We start from the raw sequence: 17666 nt of genomic DNA on the forward strand, positions 1-17666 counted from the left end.
GCAGCAGCGCGCAAAGTCGCCGCTCGGGATCTCCCCCTCCCTCCCAGGTTTGAGAGCCTGGGAGGGAGGGGGAGACCCCGAGCCGCCGCGGCACGCGAAACAGCTGATTCGTGCGCCGCTGCTCCCCCTCCCTCCCAGGCTTGAGAGCCTGGGAGGGAGGGCGAGTAGCGGCGCGCGAATCAGCTGTTTCGCGTGCCGTGGCAGCAGCAGCGGAGGTGAGCTAGGGCGGCCGGGGCACATTTTTAGGGGCGGCATTCTGGCACCGGCCATCCCGCCCCTAAAAATGTGCCGCCCCAAGCACCAGCTTGTTTTGCTGGTGCCTAGAGCCGGCCCTGCCTGAAGCAAAGACAAGTTCCCTAACTACCTAGGGCCAAATTCTGCCTGTCTGGTTATCTGCCTATTGCACACATCATTACAGGGCTTACTGAATGGGAGTGTCACGGGGTGCTCTCTCAGCTACCCGGTATGTTGTGCTGCCTAGTCTGTTTCTATCTCCTCACAGTCATTAATATGCCAAGGACGTTCTCCTTTCCCCAGGTGTATTTTTTGTTCCTCCACTCTTTTACCCACAGAGCGTAACACAGACATCTCAGAGTGGACACATTCCACACAGCCTCCCTCTTCAATACAGCTCACCTTCTGAACTCCTCCTAGCTTCCTCTTGTGACTACCGGTACTTATATCTTCCCAATTACATCATTAGCCCAGTAACTACCACTCTGGTGCTCATAATGCCCCAACAGAAAGTGCTTAATTGATGCTGCAGCAAGGTCATTGATCAGGGTGCTGCTACCACTTTGTCAGAGGGAATTTTACTTGAATAAGGAGGCCAAAGTGAGGGCTGCAAGTGGCATAGTTCATACAGTAGAAATATGAACTTTAGATACCTGTTGTGGGGTGGTTACCCCACTCCTGGGATAAAAGTAGTAAGAGCAGCTGAGGGAGGCTGGCTGAGTAGCTGGTCCTGATAAGAGGACTATGAGTAGAAGGACCTAGTTGCCTGGGAGAGAGAGGATACCTTTGACAGAGCAGTGCTGGGGAAGAGGCAGGCTGAGCTGGGGAGTTCAGGCCTGGCTACCTTCCAGGCTGAGGCCTGCAGGAAGACCTAAGGAGGTACTGGGGCTGCAGGGAAAGGCAGCTGGTCTAACCCCTTAGCGAATGATGACTGGCCATTGCAGACTGCAATTTGCCCCTGAGTAAAGGGGCTAAATGAAGACTAGCAGTAGCCACGGAGGCAAGGTGGGTATAGGGTAGGTTGGGGTTGCCCTGAGGAGGGGAGACCCAGAGTGTGTGAGGCACTGCTGTGGGGCAGTACCCTAAGGTAAAGGGGACCAGGGTCTGGGAGGGACAAGGGGCCAGAGGTGGTGGAGACAAGAGGGCCGGTAACCAGGGAGAGACATTGGCCAGCAGGAGGCGCTTTGAGGCTAGAATGAGCTAATTCCCAGACTGACCAGCAGGCAGTGCTGTGGAGGTGAGTGCCCACAGTATCACAATACTTTAGATAAAAAATGCACATGAAGCAATATCAAGACCTAGAGAAAGACACTTACCACAACAATCACATTGGTTGCTGGAATCGGGAGATTTTCCACTTCCGGCTCTTCACCAGTCATAGCTAATAGATTGAGGGATGGGTCATAAGCAGGTCTAGGGAATGTTGATTTAACAATTATGGCAGGGTGCAGCTTGCTTATTTTTGCATGGGAAGAGGAATGGAAATTGTGTTTATAAATCTTCTGGCTGTTTGCATCCAAACTTTTCTCAACACTTTGGACATGGCGATAAATAAATACAGGTTTCCCACTCTTTCGCTGATGAATTGCCAAGAAGTGATCATTGTCTCCTGAAAAGCACCCTGTTGAATAAAGAGAGAACATCAATGACTTAAATGAAAATACAGTCTCATTCGGCCATTCAGATTTACAGAGCCATCTGCTGAACTGAGTTGCATAGATCCTAGGAGGAATTATTTATGGAATATGGAATGATGCTTTTAAAGCCTGCTGGGCACATTTCAACAATTGTAGGTGATCAACACTATTGCATTGACATAGATTCCACGCTTGACAAATTTTCTTTTACATGCTGGCAAATGGTCATGCTTACATTTTGAAGACTACACAGAGGAAGCCCACACTGGAGCAAATTCTATCTATCTTAGGTACTTGTATGGCCCCCCATTACCACACTATAGTCCAGGGGTCGGCAACATTGGCATGCGGCTCGCCAAGGTAAGCACCCTGGTGGGCTGGGCCAGTTTTATTTACCTGCTGACGCAGCAGGTTCGGCCGATCGCGGCCCCCACTGGCCGCGGTTCGCCGTCCTGGGCCAATGGTGGCGGCGAGAAGTGGCGCGGGCGAGCGATGTGCTGGCCGCGGCTTCTCGCCACCCCTATTGCCCCGGGACAGCGAACCGCGGCCAGTGGGGGCCGCGATCGGCCGAACCTGCCGCGTCAGCAGGTAAATAAAACTGGCCCGGCCCACCAGGGTGCTTACCCTGGCGAGCTGTGTGCCAACGTTGCCGACCCCTGCTATAGTCTTTAATTTATTTACTCTGACAATTCACCGAGGAGGTGGAAAAATATATTATCCCATTTTCTAGATAAGGAGTTAAGGATAGCAGAGACTAAGTGATTTTTTGCCCAGGTTCATACAGGAAGTTTGTGGCAGAGCAAAGAACGGAACCCTTGTATCCCAAATCCCAAGCTAATGCCCTAACTACTGGATCATCCTTCCTCTGCTGGAAGAAAGTAGGTTGCACTGGTGTAACCACATTACTACACTATAATGTGTACCTAGCACAATGGAGAACTTCTCCCTGATTGGGGCCTCTACAAATAAGAAATTATGATGTGTTGTATTTCTATCAGCCTATCTTGCTTACATTTATAATTCTAATCTCCTCTTCACAATATATTTGTTGTGACTGCATTGAAGGCAAACTCCTACTGTCCCCTCCCCACTTTGAAAATGATCACACAGTTTGTTCCTTGTATGTCACCTATATGTAAAAAGAGAACACTTTTGTTCTTAATCAGAACAGCTCAGTCACCTTATCTCATGGTAACTTATTTCTTGTGTGTAATAAACACAGATGCTGGTGGACAATTTAAAAACAACAAACTGGGATTCTCAAAGCAACATATAACAACAGTAAGGATATAGAAAAAGAGAGATATACTTCAGACCAATGAATGATATATGAAATGTCAAAGCTGGCAGGTGCTTTGTTTTGAATCATGTGAAATCATACCATCACTGCTCTTCCTGACTGTATCGTGTTTGTGAGAAGATGGAGGTCACTAAAGATCCCATGGCACTTTTCAGAAGAGTTAAGATGTCAATCCCAGTGCCCTTCAGAGATTCCAGTTTAGGTAATTACATTCTGTTGACCTAATTTCTTCATGAAATTTCAATGAATCCAGACTGCAAATCAAGAACAGTATCCTAGCAGTAACAGTAGATGACATACCTAGAGATGGATGAATTTCAATGGTGGGTTAAGCGATTCATGTATATGCAGAAATATTATATGTACTCCAGGGGGTATTCTGCACCAAAAAAAATTAAAAATTCTGCACACAACAGAAAACAGTTCCTGTCGCCTTTGAGTTCTTTTTAAATAATCCAATTCAAAGCAAGAGTGACTAAACTCACTGCCATCTCATGGCTTTTATATGTATACAAACTCAGTCTATGTCCACAGCATGGGTCTTGAACCCCAGTCCAGAAGGTGCTTAGGACACAGTATGTGATAATCCATTACTCAGTCCCTGTTAACAGTTGCCAGAACTCAAGCTCAACTGTGGCAGAAGACTCCAGTCCTGTGATCTGACAGGCTGAACTCTAGGAGTCTGGATTGATTCTCTGCCTCTCTTTAAACCAAGCAGAGGAGCAACTGGATTTCCCCTGATTTAGGACTGCATCCCCTGCACTTGCTCCTGGACTCTGACCTCTTGATCCAGCCTGGCACCTGACTCTCAGTCTGCCCTTTGGCTTTTTCCTGGTTCTGGCATCCTGACCCAGCCTGACCTCTAGCCCCTGACTCCTGCTTGGACCATTAAGTCAGACCACCCAAATCCTAATCATGAGAGACTAATCCTGAATAGACAGGTTAACACATCACAGGAATCAGAGCTGGCACATGGATCTGTCCACATAACATATACATACACATATTGACACACAATCACTACATATGTAGTGGAGATACCATATGATAAATTGTAAAGCCATGTGATAAATGAATGGGCCATGCACTTTTGACTGTCAGCAGCCCCATTTACTAATCCTTCTCCCCAGGATGTATTTTACCATTCCAAATCCCTGAGCAGCTTCAAACAGCGGCCATTTTATTTAAAACAACCTATCTGGGAAATGTTTTATCCTTCTCTCCCCAAAATTTTTACCTTGCCCAGCTTTCAGGAAAGGCAATATTCAGTTCAGAATCAGTAACAGCTTTAAGACTTAAAATGTCAAACTTTAAAGTCTGTTATCTTATATCCCCCAGGCCTGGAAAACAGAGCTTTTTACCACTGGAAAAGGGAGATTCCCAATGGGACCTCACACTCTCTTCTAGCCCTGAAAGGACCCAAGATAATGGATTCTGAAAGGTTTTACATCTGTGAGTCTAGAAAGGCTATTCCCAGTCATTTTCAGAAGTATTTTAAAATTAGCTTTAATTGTTTCTCTTTTTGAGCCAAGAGAAGTTAGAATCATGGTAAAGTAGCTCTCTCAAACATTCCTAAGTTGTTGTTTCTGGAACATATATGGCACTCATATGTATATACACCATACCCCTTGTGAACAATGCAGTCGTCCAAAATTCATACTGATATAACCTTTATACCATACCACAACATTATGTAAAATACACACAGAGACATGTTAAAAATCACACCTTTTAATTGAGGTACACTTTTTGAAGTCTCAGCTTTTCCATGGCTGTGGGTGTCTTAATTTATTTCAGAGTCTTCCACTTTCTGACTAACAAGTCAGAAGTGGGAGAAATGAGGACAGGAAGAAATTAATTTCACAAGGGAAAAAAAAAACAGAGAAATTTGACTGGTGATTTACATATATTCTGTATATTCAAAGGACATTTAAAGCATTTTTCCAGGTAAATTACATGTGTTGCATTTCTTAATTTTATTCCCAGTAATATGTGTGATTTTCAGAAAACAGTTTAACTGAACCTTGTTACTTAAGAAATAGTGTGTCTCTGATCTTCACATCTCTTCCCAGTCCTCTCAAACCTGAGCATTTCCCCACACCATCTGCCTCCCATTCTGCAGCACTAGACACTCACCTGGATCCTGATTTAAAGTCCAATGAAGTCAACAGGAGTCCTCTCATTGATGTCAATAGGCTTTGGACTGGAGCCCTATTCACTATCACTAGATTCCAGCCTCTCACATTGGAAATGTCCTCCCACTTATCTATTGGCTTAAACTCAACCACTTGATCAAGGGGCAGTGGCTGCGGTGTTGGATTCTGCATGGAGTCTAATGCCAAAATCAGAATGCTGAATGAAAGGATGGATAGTGTGGGCAGTGTCCAAAGTCATGAGATTTTCTAATTGATTTTCTCTTCTGTGAGACTACATCAGGCCCTACACCTGCTTACTCCTGGGGGAATTCTGCACCAAATAAATTAAAAATTTGCACACAATATTTTAAAATTCTGCAAATTTTGTCAAAATAACACTATATAATGATGCCAGTTTCAATTATTTTGGTAATTTATTTCAAAATACCTGTTAGCAAGTATATTTTGTAACAATACAGACATACACAAAAATTCCCCTAGGAGTAGAGAATTAAAGAAACCCCTATGACAACTTAGTTCCTGCTTCTCTGCCCCCTCTCCCCTCAAAGCCCAGACACCCACACCCCCTCCCTCACAGAGCCAGCCGTGGAGTCCCCCTCAGCTGGCACACTCACACTCCCTACCCCCCAGAACCCAGTTGCGGGTCCCGTCCTGGCCCAGACACTCAGAGACACTAACCTTCTAGAGCCCAGGGATCCAGAGGGAGAAACAGCCTGATTCTGGGTCCCAGGCTTGCATGGAGTTTCCTGCACACCACTGCTTCCTTCCTTCAGAGCATGCTGGGAACTGCAGCTGCTGGTTCCCTCCCCCTTCAGTACCCTCCCCCTCTCCCCAGCCTTGTCTTCTATTTATGAGCTGGGCTCTGCCAGGTCCAGTAGCCCTCAGTGGTGGCCAACATTTCTGCACCCCATTTCTGGGTGGGGGAGGAAATTCTGCATGCCCAACATTAATTTCTGCAAAATTCTGCATTGTGCAATGGCACAGAATTCCCCCAAGAGTAACTGGCTTGAGAGAGAAAGGAGAAAAAGATAGAGCTGGTCAAAATTTTTCCATTGAAACAGTTATAACAGAAAACTGGGTTTTTAACTAAATGAAATGTTTCATAAAAGTGGCTGCTTTCTGCAGAAACTTTCAATTTTTCATCAGAAACCAAGTGCCCCAAAACAAAAATATTTAGATTTGGATATCAGCTGTGGTGTCTCATGGGAGTTATAGTTCAGTGGCTTCATGTTCACACTCTCCTCTATAGGCCAGGCTTCTCAGCAGGATTACTTCTCCCACCATGCACAATGACCAGGGACTTTCAGGATGCAACTACCATATGGGGAGACTGCAGTGCATCATGAGAGATGTGGTCCAACCAGGGATCCCAGCCTACAGAGGAAAATGAGCCTCCCAAAATACAACTCCCATGATGCACCATGGTAGCATTTGTGAATCAAAAAGTTCAGTTTTCAGAGATAATTTTGATATTTCATCAAAAAATCCCAAAACCAAAATATTATCCACAGGGATAAAAAAGCCCATTTTCTGAAGGGCTTGAATAAAAGCCCTGATTTTTCATTATACCCACAGGGAGCCAATTGCAGCTCCCTGACCTTTGGCTAACCAGCCGTGACAGAAGCTAGAACAGTGGACTGGAGTATCTGGCCCAAGTCAATTTTTCCCCATTGCCGTCTCTCCAAAGATGAAATAATCCCTTTTTTTTTTTTTTTTTATAAAGGAATCCTGGTCAATTTGTACCCCAGACTAGTGATTTCTGAAGTTGTCATTTCAGAGCCCATTAATGGGCTTATTTATGGAGTAAGGTACTACTCAACTTGAATACAAATGGCAGAATGTGGCCCTTAACTTCCACTGACCTCAATGTCCCACAGAAAGTACACATTTTGGTAACATCATTGTGGCTTATTGTGTCTCATTATAACTACTGAAGGAGCAGAAAACACAGTTGTAGAGACAAGATATTCTTGCAGGAAACAGCAATGTAGAGAAAGAAAAAGGCAAAAAAGATTAGGGCTGGTCAGCTTAGAAAAGAGATGACTAAATGGGAAAATGATAGAGGTTTATAACATCATAAACAGTGTGTAAAAAGTTAATAGAGAAGTGTTATTTACCCTTTCCCACAATATAAAAACCAGGGGGCAACCTGATGATATTAATAGGAGCTGGTTTAATACAAACAAGAGGAAGTACTTTTTCACACAATGAACAATTAACCTATGGATTTATTGTTGTGGGTGTGTGGTTGTGAAGGCCAAAAGTATAAATGTGTTCAAAAAAGAATTGGATAAGTTCATGCAGGATAGGTCCATCAATGGCTATCGGCCAAAATGGTCAGGGATGCAACCACATGCTTGGGGTGACCCTAAATCTCTGACTTCCAGAAATATAAGGAGCAGAAATCAGGGATGAATCACTCCATTAAAAACCCTGTTCTGTACACTCCCCCTGAAGCTCTGGTATGTGTCACTGTCAGAGACAGGATACTGGGCAAGATGGACCATGATCTGACCTAGTATGGCAATTCTTATATTCTTGTGTTCATTGGTCACTTCTCTATTGCGTCTGTTCAGAATGCTGAAAAAGTAATTTCTGCAGATTCAGGTTTGCTCAGCCAGGGCAAGGTTTTTCTCCTGTGCTAACGCTCCACAAGCAGAAGAATATTTTTCAGAAGCAGTCTGTATCTTCTAGCATCAGAATCCTTCTTGGAAGAGTATGACCAAGACCAAACAAACTGTTCCCCGTTCCTTTCAGCCCCCCCTCCTTTTCTGCCAACCCTAACAATGCTTCTTTGATTATTGTTAGTGTAAGCCTACAATGACATCAAATATGGTTAGGGACCGATTCAGCACCCTTTTCTTCCCATTGAGCAGTTCTTACTCATACCAGATTGCAGTATTGAGCCCATACTTCCTGTGATGTGGTCAGAAGTTAGGTACAGTGAAATTCCATGAAAAATTTGTTTGGGAAATATGAAAATTGCCTTATTACTTAGATCATGAGCTCTTTGAGGCACAAATAATCTTTTTTGTTCTATGTTTGTACGGCACCTAGCACAATGGGGTTCATGTCCGTGACTAAGGCTCCTAGGTGCTATGGCATTATAAATATTATTAATAATTAAAAAAAACAGAAATTAAAAGTGATCTCTCTCTGCTTTTAGCAATACTTAAGGGAAGAAAGTATGACAGATTTGATCATGCTACTTAGGTGCAGCCCAAAGTAAAGGGGAGCATGGAGCTGCACTGCCCCTTGAGGAGCACTGCAAAGCATCCAGGAGGTAGAATGCCGAGCTGAACTCCTCCAGCACACACAGAGAGCATGTCTGCTATTACAACCTTTTAGTGCATATAGGCCCATTCTTCCCACTGCATTGGTCCTACCTTCACCCTCCAAGGGCAGGTTATTCTTTAACTGCCTACTGCAAGGCTTCTTGCACCTTTCTCTGAAGCAGCGGGTACTTGTCACTGTCAGTACCAGGCAGGGCCGGCTCCAGGCACCAGGCACCCAAGCACATGCTTGGGGCGGCTCCTGGCCTATAGTGGGGGGAATATTACCTTCAAGTCTCTTTTAAAATATTTATATTGTGATATGATTTTATTAGTCTTGATCCAGTTCCCAGGAGTCCAAATTACAAATATCTAATGCTACATTTGTCATTGATAACTTTGCTGGTAATTGCTAGAGAAAGGCCAAGAGCTGAATAGGTGAAGGAGATTGCACTACACCAGAGGTAGGCAACCTATGGCACACATGCCGAAGGCGGCACACGAGCTGATTTTCAGTGGCACTCATGCTGCCCAGGTCCTGGCCACCAGTCTGGGGGGTTCTGCATTTTAATTTAATTTTAAATGAAGCTTCTTAAACATTTTAAAAACCTTATTTACTTTACATACAACAATAGTTTAGTTATATATTATAGACTTATAGAAAGAGACCTTCTAAAAACATTAAAATGTATTACTGGCACGCGAAACCTTAAATTAGAGTGGATAAATGAAGACTCGACACACCACTTCTGAAAGGTTGCCGACCTCTGCACTACACTCTCACCCTGAGAGGAGGTCCTTTCAGGTCAAGGTTGAGGCATATTGAGGAAACTTGCACTACCACTGGTACTTCAAGAATCAAAACAATTTGCATTTTCAGACCTAGGTAATAGCCGCATATCACCTTGGTCACCTTGAGCGATCAGTCCTTCAAGCCCTCATATAGATTGCGCCAATCACAACATGTCTTCCATTCTTCTCTTATCCCGGCCTTCTTTCTTCATGTGCAGCCATGCCTCACAAGGCATAGCCCCATATATTAGTCAATTACTCAAGAAGCATTTTGCCTCTGGATTACTCTATCGTCTCAGAAAACCAAGCAAATCACGGATATTTTAAAGGTTAAGAAAGACAACAACAAGGAATGTGAGTTCTAAATACAAATACCAGATTCATCTCTCCATGTTTCATTTGTTCTACACAAAAACATTTTAACATATCAAGAGTACTCAACATTTCTGGTAGAAAAATGCTTTATATAAACATGAAAGACCAGATGAAAACAAAAGCTGTCTGGAGACAAAATGCCTCACATTTGTAATGTCTACTTAACAGTATGCCTTAAATGGCAGCAAAACAGCATGCCAATCAAGTCAGACTAAATCTCATTAATGTAGGTTACGTAGCTCTAGCTGTACACTCACTAATGTTTATCTCTAGCAGCTAAAATCAAGAATTATTACCAATAAATCCAAATAGATTTTTAAAACAATGACACAAATGTACAGATTTGTGGTTAATCAAATGAATAGAACATGCTTTGCAAAAGATATTTTCTTAAGTTAATTAGACTGAATTTAAGAGAAAAAAAATCTGGATGTTGCTTTACTAGTCTGTGGATGAGGCAGTGTGTAAGAAACTCCAGAACTGGCAAAAAACAACTTCATCTGAAAAATATTTCACTACACAGAACATTTTCCAAGGTATAGGGGTTGTAATTAAACATCAAACAAATGCACAACAAAGCAGAACACAAAGTAGTCAGAATGCACCCAATATACGATTAAGTGCACCAGTAGTATTTTGAAAGTGAGGCTTTGCATCTCATCATCTTCTACATTATGAGTGTGTTGCCTGATGTATTGAAAATGGAACCTGTTCCTATGGCCCATTGATTTCAGTAGGTCTACTCATGTGAGTTAAGAGATGAAGCACTGGTCCCTAAGGCACTTAGTATTCTGACATATTCAGACACATAGTATTGATGTATTGATATTATTTCATATTTGCCTGTTTTTCAGAAGGTGCCACATGTATTTATTTGACATTATTGTAGTTTTCCAAGTGAAGACTGAATCAAATTCTGTTCCGTGTTACAAAGAGGTAAATCCATAGTGACTCCAGTGAAATCAGTATTTGCTGTAATGGAAAGCAGAATTTGAGCCTATGGAGTACTGGTGCACCTAATGTGGCTCTGAGAAATCAGTGCTTTTCATGAGTTCTTAGGATACATAACTGGCTGGCCTTACCAAATATTTGATTCAGAGCTGTATTGGTGACCCGACAGGACAGCTACATTGGTCCACAGTATAAACTTCCTTTCAAAAAAGATGGACTTTGGCCCATTGCCACAGCATTTAAGCATGATTGTCTTTGATGCCACAATACTTCCAGCAACCATCTGTTTTGTGAGTGACAAGTATACTCAGCGCTAGATTGTGGCATTTATGCCACAACCCTGACAGGAAGTCAATGTGGGCAACCTTGCCCAGAAGCAACAATGGGAGACTGGGCATGTCTGAGGCACAATCTTTCTGGGGGCTTCTCTGTGCACATCAGGGCTAAGCCCCTTTCCCCAACCATTAGGCTAGCACAGATTGCTCCCCACTTCTATGCACCAGACCTACTCCATGTCACCACCTCTTCCCCATCCCTGGTTTTAATATCGTGCTCCCTGAGTGCAGAGTCTCTATTCCCCCCTAAGCATGGGACTGTTACTGTAGAAAGGGCTTTTAAACCCTAGCAAGTGAAAGCATGATGTAGAGGGATGGGGGAAGGCTTCTTGCATGTCCTTCTATCCTAGCACACCCACACAAATCTGCTCACAATCTGGTTTTCAGTGAATTCTTAAATTGGCTGGCTCTGATCTTATATCTAGAGTAAGCCTATAATTACCATTTTTACATTGCAATTTCCTTCCTCAAATCATGTTCCCAGACTTGAGAGAGTGAGTTATAACATTTACTCATTTCATCTTGAAAAGAACATTCTAATTTATCAGAGATTTTAATTTGAGAGTTCTAACGTGAATCTCAAAAAAAATCTAATGGCTAGAACTCCCACTGGAACTACAATGATTTGCACCAGTGGAAGGTCCCCATGTTGTCTCTGGTGTATTTTCAGTCCCACCAGCTCAACATGATACACACATTCCTTTGCAAGAGACATGGTTAGTATTGAAGTATGGACAGTTTGCAGGAACTGGTTTTCCAAATTTAACATTAAACCTTATGTGTTCTCAATATGACACATGGCGTTATAAAGGCATTCCAAAGGAGAATACACCTCAATATTTTTGACTGGATATGCTGCACACAAACTTCCATTTTGAAAGACACTTCCCATTACAAACTAGCAGGGAGGAGTAGATGCTCACTCCAAGTCTATTTTCATATGCATTGCACACAATCTAGCACACTTCCTTTAAGTTTCTCCACACCTGCAAAATTCTACTGTGAGAGATTTTCATGTTACTTTGCAGTTACAACTGTTTGGATCAGGACTGAGCAGTATCTCAAGAGGATACATGCCAGTCTTCTCTACTAGAGTTTCAGATGAGCTTTTGGAGCTGCTGGGATCTCTTTTGGCAAAAGACTGAGAGTAGGACTTTTGTCTTTCCTGGTTGTTGAAGTACTGGTCCCATGTTTGAGATTATCAATGTGTTCCGTCACGGGAGAGAATAATAACAGGGGCCCTGAAGAAAGTTGCTGTAAGGCCCTTGCTCAAGAAACCAGGTCTTAATGATGACAATCCTACCAACTCTTGAGTACAATTATTTGACTTCTTGGGCCTCCAGCACCAGAATTTGTTAACCTTTAGGACTTTCTGCAAAAATAACTTTCTCTCTCAAGATTTTTATAAAAGACATATAGATGGTTGATATGGAAGTTATTATTTGGGTAGGTTTTATTCCAGTCTAGATGGTTACAGTGACTGTATATTTTATTCTTTGTTTTTATATTTTAAGCCTGTTCACGTAATTCATGAAAAGACAATGACGTTAAATAGTTAATTAGTTCAGTAACCTAGATAACACCAATGGTTCACTAGCATAGATGCTGGAACTAGGGCTGCTGGGGGTACTATCTCACCCCCTGACTTGAAGTGGTTTACATCATATTTAGGGTTTACAGTTTGATTCAATGGCGTTCAGCACCCCCACTATAAAAATTGGTCCAGAAGCACTGTTCACTAGTTCTAATTATAAGCTTATTTTGGTGTATCACTATGTGTTCTCACTGCCACCTACCATTCTTTCACCAAAATAACAATGGTTTCTGGTAGTCTTGAGAGATACTAACTTTTTGTTGCAAAAACGTGCACTATATCGTACCTACTAGCAAATAACGTATGCCATTACTTTATCTTGCAGTTTTCTTCAAAGCATAATAGCAGCTAACGGTTCATAGTGATTTGTAATCAGTTAGTACAAATATAGGCCTTACTCCAGCTCTGTGCAAGCAGATTTCTCCTCTTGCACATTGCCCAATACAGCACTGGGACAATAAAGGGCCTAGTTCTATATTGACTTCAGTGGAAATTGCAGAGGTGTATCGGAGAGCATGACTAGATTTAATTTGCTTTCTACACAGCTGTAATGTTTTATTGACAACAGCATTTAAACTGAATTCAATTGATCTTTTTAAAAAAAACAAATGTAGAAATTTGAGATTCTTTTATGGTGAAAAAATTTCAGCTTCTTTGCAAATACATATCCTGATATTGGAGCACAATGGTAATGGAACAGCCTTTCCATGGCAAACCCATTTCTCCAATATGCAGTTTAATACCTTTCAGTTACAAAGAATTGCATTAAATACATTACAGAATCAATACCACCTTGTTGTAGTAATATCTCAATTAAATACAAAATCGTATTTTTTTCTAAAACCTATTAACATCAACCAATATTACGGAAGATATTGTTAGTGTATCTGCCAATTGATATCTTAGCATCCTCCTACATAGAAGTCGGATTCATGTATTTTGAACTTTGGAACAAATCCATATATGAAAAGCCAAGTAGTTTCCACCACAGAGCAAAACAAAATACGAAAAACATATAACTTACGACCAATCAGTAATAATGGTAAATGAAATACATTTTATATTGCCAGATGAACCCTTATCACAAAATCACCATTCATAATTCACAACTGTACACTGTGCTCCATAGAAAGCTCCAGAATGAGCCAAATGACTAATTCATCTTTTACTTCAAGTGAAAGTGAGAGAGCTCTAAATTGCTTAAGGTTAAGTTTACTATGATAGTAAAAGTCAGGAAGCTCAATAGTGTAGTTTCTTGAATGACACAAGAATACTAACAGAAAACTCCATGCAGCCCTGGCTACAGTAGGCACAACTCTCACCTTTGATGAGAGCTGTGCACATTATAAGACTGAATATGTCTCTTTTAAGATTTTAATGCTAATTTTTCTAAAGTGATTATTCACCAGAATTGCATGGGAAACAAGATAGTAACATATGGGGTCTGTGTTGTTTTCTCCATTTTTGTGATTATTGAAGGTTTTAAGATTAAAGGCTAACTTTCATATACAAACTTTCCAATTAACTTAATAAAACAAGTTAAATTTACCAAGGCAATTGTACATTTTAGTTAAACCAGTTTCCATTAGTATGATGAAAAGACTAAGCAAGGCAGTCTGTGCAATTTAGAATAAATAGTGGATAAATGAAGATTTAGAAGGCATGTTATGCCAAATAAAGGTTGTACCCTAATTTTATACAGATGATCATTTTAATACATGTTTTTGTAAAAGGACAACCTAAAAGCAGCTTAAGGATTTTCATAAAATGGATTTCAAAATGCTCCTTATCCTTTAGTCTGTAATCTCTGTCACACACATTGTGTAAAATAGCAATACATGACTCTCCTAAGCAATCATAAATACAAAGGAATAAGACATGGTTGAAATCTTGTCAAAGATGATTTACCATAAGGGTAAAGTACTAATAACTGAAGGTAACAATTTCTTGTGACTAGATTAAACAAGATGATGCCATGCCCATTTATCTAGTGTATTAAATAATGCATACAACTATTATCATAACCTGATAACCATGAATTATTTATTACCATGTTACATTTCTAGTAGTATTACTTAACCCTGATATGCTTCTAAAACCTTTCAAGTTACCTATAAAACCTTCCCATAATAAAACAGTTCAAGTTGATGGAATACTGAAATGCTCTCCAAAAAGATGGTTTGTGGCAGCAAAAGACTGTATGTGTACTCACATATTCATAGAGTCATTCATAGATTGCCAGGCCAGAAGGGACCATTGTGATCATCTAGTCTGACCTTCTGTATGACACAGGCCATAGAACTTCCCCAAAATAATTCCTAGAATAGATCTTTTAGCAAAAGCATCTAATTGATTTAAAAATTGTCAATGATTGAGAAACCATCACAACCCTTGGTAAATTGCCCCAATGGTTAATTACTCTCACTGGTAAAAATGTATGCCTTATTTTCAGACAGAATTTGTCTAGCTTCAACTTTCAGCCATTGTATTTTGTTATACTTTTCTCTATATATACACAAAGGGAGGTCGTAATGGACTTATGTTAAGTTATAAGCCGGGTGCAACAGCCATTTTCTATGTCAGAAGTAGAGATACGGCAGTATTCTGCAAACACAGAAACACTTCAGTTATATTAATTACAAACTACATTTAATTATATCTTCAGCACCAATTTACTTTCCTTCTAAAAGAGTGAGAATTTAGGTTAACATGATTGGAAGTTGGGAAAAGGACTCAGGAGAAAGGGCAGTTTTTACACCAATTAAGCCATATCCCTCTTTTACTGAATAAATACAGCAAATGATTATCAAAGTGAAACTGATGCTTGAACTGAAAAGCTCTGTGTAATATAGTTTTTCGTTAACCACATTTCTGAATGATGCCCACATTTTGCTAACTAAGCAGTGAGAGGATTTACTAACGTAGCTACAGGACTACTGCACAAATGACTGCTGTCGCAGCTGAAATTTTGCTGTCTAAAATCCTGTTTCCACGTTTGAATTCAGGTGTCAAATTTAAAAGAGGCTAAATGTTTTTTTAAAAAACTTCCATCATTCCAAAATATTTAGAAACCTATGTGGCTAGTGCTGCAAATCCCAGAGCAATAGTGACCGAGAATAATAGATAGTATCTGTATGCGTTAGAGTACCTGAAGTGGCAACAGCTGAGGGCTTGCACGCGGTGCCATTTAACTGTGCTTTTATTTTTAATTATTAATAGCAACACTTTTGAGGATACCTACTACTACTGCGACCGAATTCACCTCAGTGACATTTGGCCTCTTAACAACGCTCCAGCTTTGCAGTTGTGTTTATTCCGGTGGTTGCTGACCATGGTGCTGAAAGACACACACGGTGCTGAAACACTCCCGCCCCCTCCCTCGCTCCCAAACCTGCGCTGCTCGATTGAGGGAGGGCACTTCATGGACAAGAGAAATGGCCAAAGAGGCAGTGGAATCTCTCAAGCTACCTGATCAGAGCCATTAGTTCGGCCCTTTGCATCCCGCTCAAAGGCATCGGTGGAGCTTCCACTTGAACCCTCCCCAGCCCCAAAGAGGGAAGAAGCCGCAGCTAATGATTGCAGGCGTTAGATTAACCATTGCGCCCTCCTCCCCCGCACACGTGCTTTAGTGTGTGCAAAGCTGCATCCATTTTAATGCAGGGAGGGAGGAGGGGACGCGGAGGAGAAACTCCTTGTTTAGACTAACGCAAGCATCGCTGTTACCCGCAGCAAGGATCTTACACGGTCGAGCCAATACATGTGGGGTGGGCGCATTTAGCCCCGACCTTTGCCATTGTCCGGCAACAACAGGTGCTTTATCAGCTCCATTAGCGGGTGCTCGTTTGGAACACGCAGGTCTCCCCTCGTTCAGATTACGGGGATGCTCCTCAGAGCTCCGTCCCCTGGGTAGCTCGGCAGCATTTGCCGCGCCTGCCCGGGTAACACCACCCAGCGTGGCCGCTTACCTGCCACCTGGAGATGGAGCAGCAGGCACACGACGGGGAAGCAGGCGCCTGTCCTCGGCATGGTGCTGGCCAGGAGCTGGGGCAGCCGCGATCCGGCGGCCGTGTCAGATTCTCCGCCCCATCGGGTTTTGAGCATGCCTGGGAGCTGAGCGGAGCATGCGCACGTGGCTGCCCTCACCTGCCCCTGGAATCGGCTCCCGAGGCGCGACAGTGGCGGGGGCTTAGAAACAGCGCGAGGGGCGCGAACGCAGGGGGGGGGGGGCAGAGGAGCAAAACCTGGGGAGCGGGAGGAGGATGGGGACCAAAAGGGGGTGGGCGAGGGGAGTGAAGGGGAGCACAAGCAGGCAGAGAAGGGGAGAATGGATGGGCTCCGGGGAGGTTTCCTTTCCCTGGGTGGTAGTGGGAGAAGCAATTGTCCATAAGGGGAGGGTGCAAAAGTGAAGAGATGAAGGAAGAAGGGGAGAGCCCTTAAAATCCCGCCGATTTAGCACTGTTATAGGAAGGAGCGAGAGGAGAAAGTCGGGGGATTTTTTTCTTCAATTCAAAATCTAACAGCATTGAGGATCCCCCCGCCCGCAGCTAAGCTGCAGCGTTTGCTTCTAAATCTGCAGAGATGTTCAAATCTACCCAGTACTACTAAAGCGCTCAGATGGACATGTTTGTTGCTTCACATGACTTAGCATGTCCGCAGGCTCTTCGAACTACATATATTTTTATGAATAGTTACATCGAACGCCCCCTTGCAAATTATGTAAAACCCCGCCAAAAATAAACAGTTTAAAGTGTGTGACAGAGGTCATGACTGACAGGAAATAAAACAACGTTTGTCTGGGATCGAGTCAGCTCAGTGTACTAGTTCAAACACGTTCACATTGTCAACAGAGCCTATTAAGATACATTTCTTCTCGTGGCCATCCCAATCTGCCAATCTTGATGTCAGACCTTCCCAGAAGAAGCCATAGAATTTGATTACATGAAAAAAAAAGTTTAATTTTCATAGGGTGATAGGACACTCAAGCTAAAACAGCCCCACAGCAAGGTCCTATTTAAAAGTT

General features: G+C 42.4%; 1 protein-coding gene across 1 annotated transcript in view; it reads right to left on the minus strand.

The window, feature by feature from the left end:
• The window catches only part of PTPRR (protein tyrosine phosphatase receptor type R), a 204042-nt gene extending 187295 nt beyond the window's left edge, over window positions 1–16747 (minus strand). Inside the window, exons 1-2 of the mRNA XM_034771448.1 lie at window positions 16612–16747; window positions 1551–1855 (exon numbers count right to left, since the gene is read on the minus strand). Of these exons, the coding sequence (XP_034627339.1) occupies window positions 1551–1855; window positions 16612–16747 (441 nt within the window). The remainder of the gene's footprint in view (window positions 1–1550; window positions 1856–16611) is intronic.
• Window positions 16748–17666: the final 919 nt, after the last annotated feature.

This window comes from Trachemys scripta, chromosome 1 (genome assembly GCF_013100865.1).
Source record: "Trachemys scripta elegans isolate TJP31775 chromosome 1, CAS_Tse_1.0, whole genome shotgun sequence".
Classification (NCBI taxonomy): Eukaryota; Metazoa; Chordata; order Testudines; family Emydidae; genus Trachemys; species Trachemys scripta.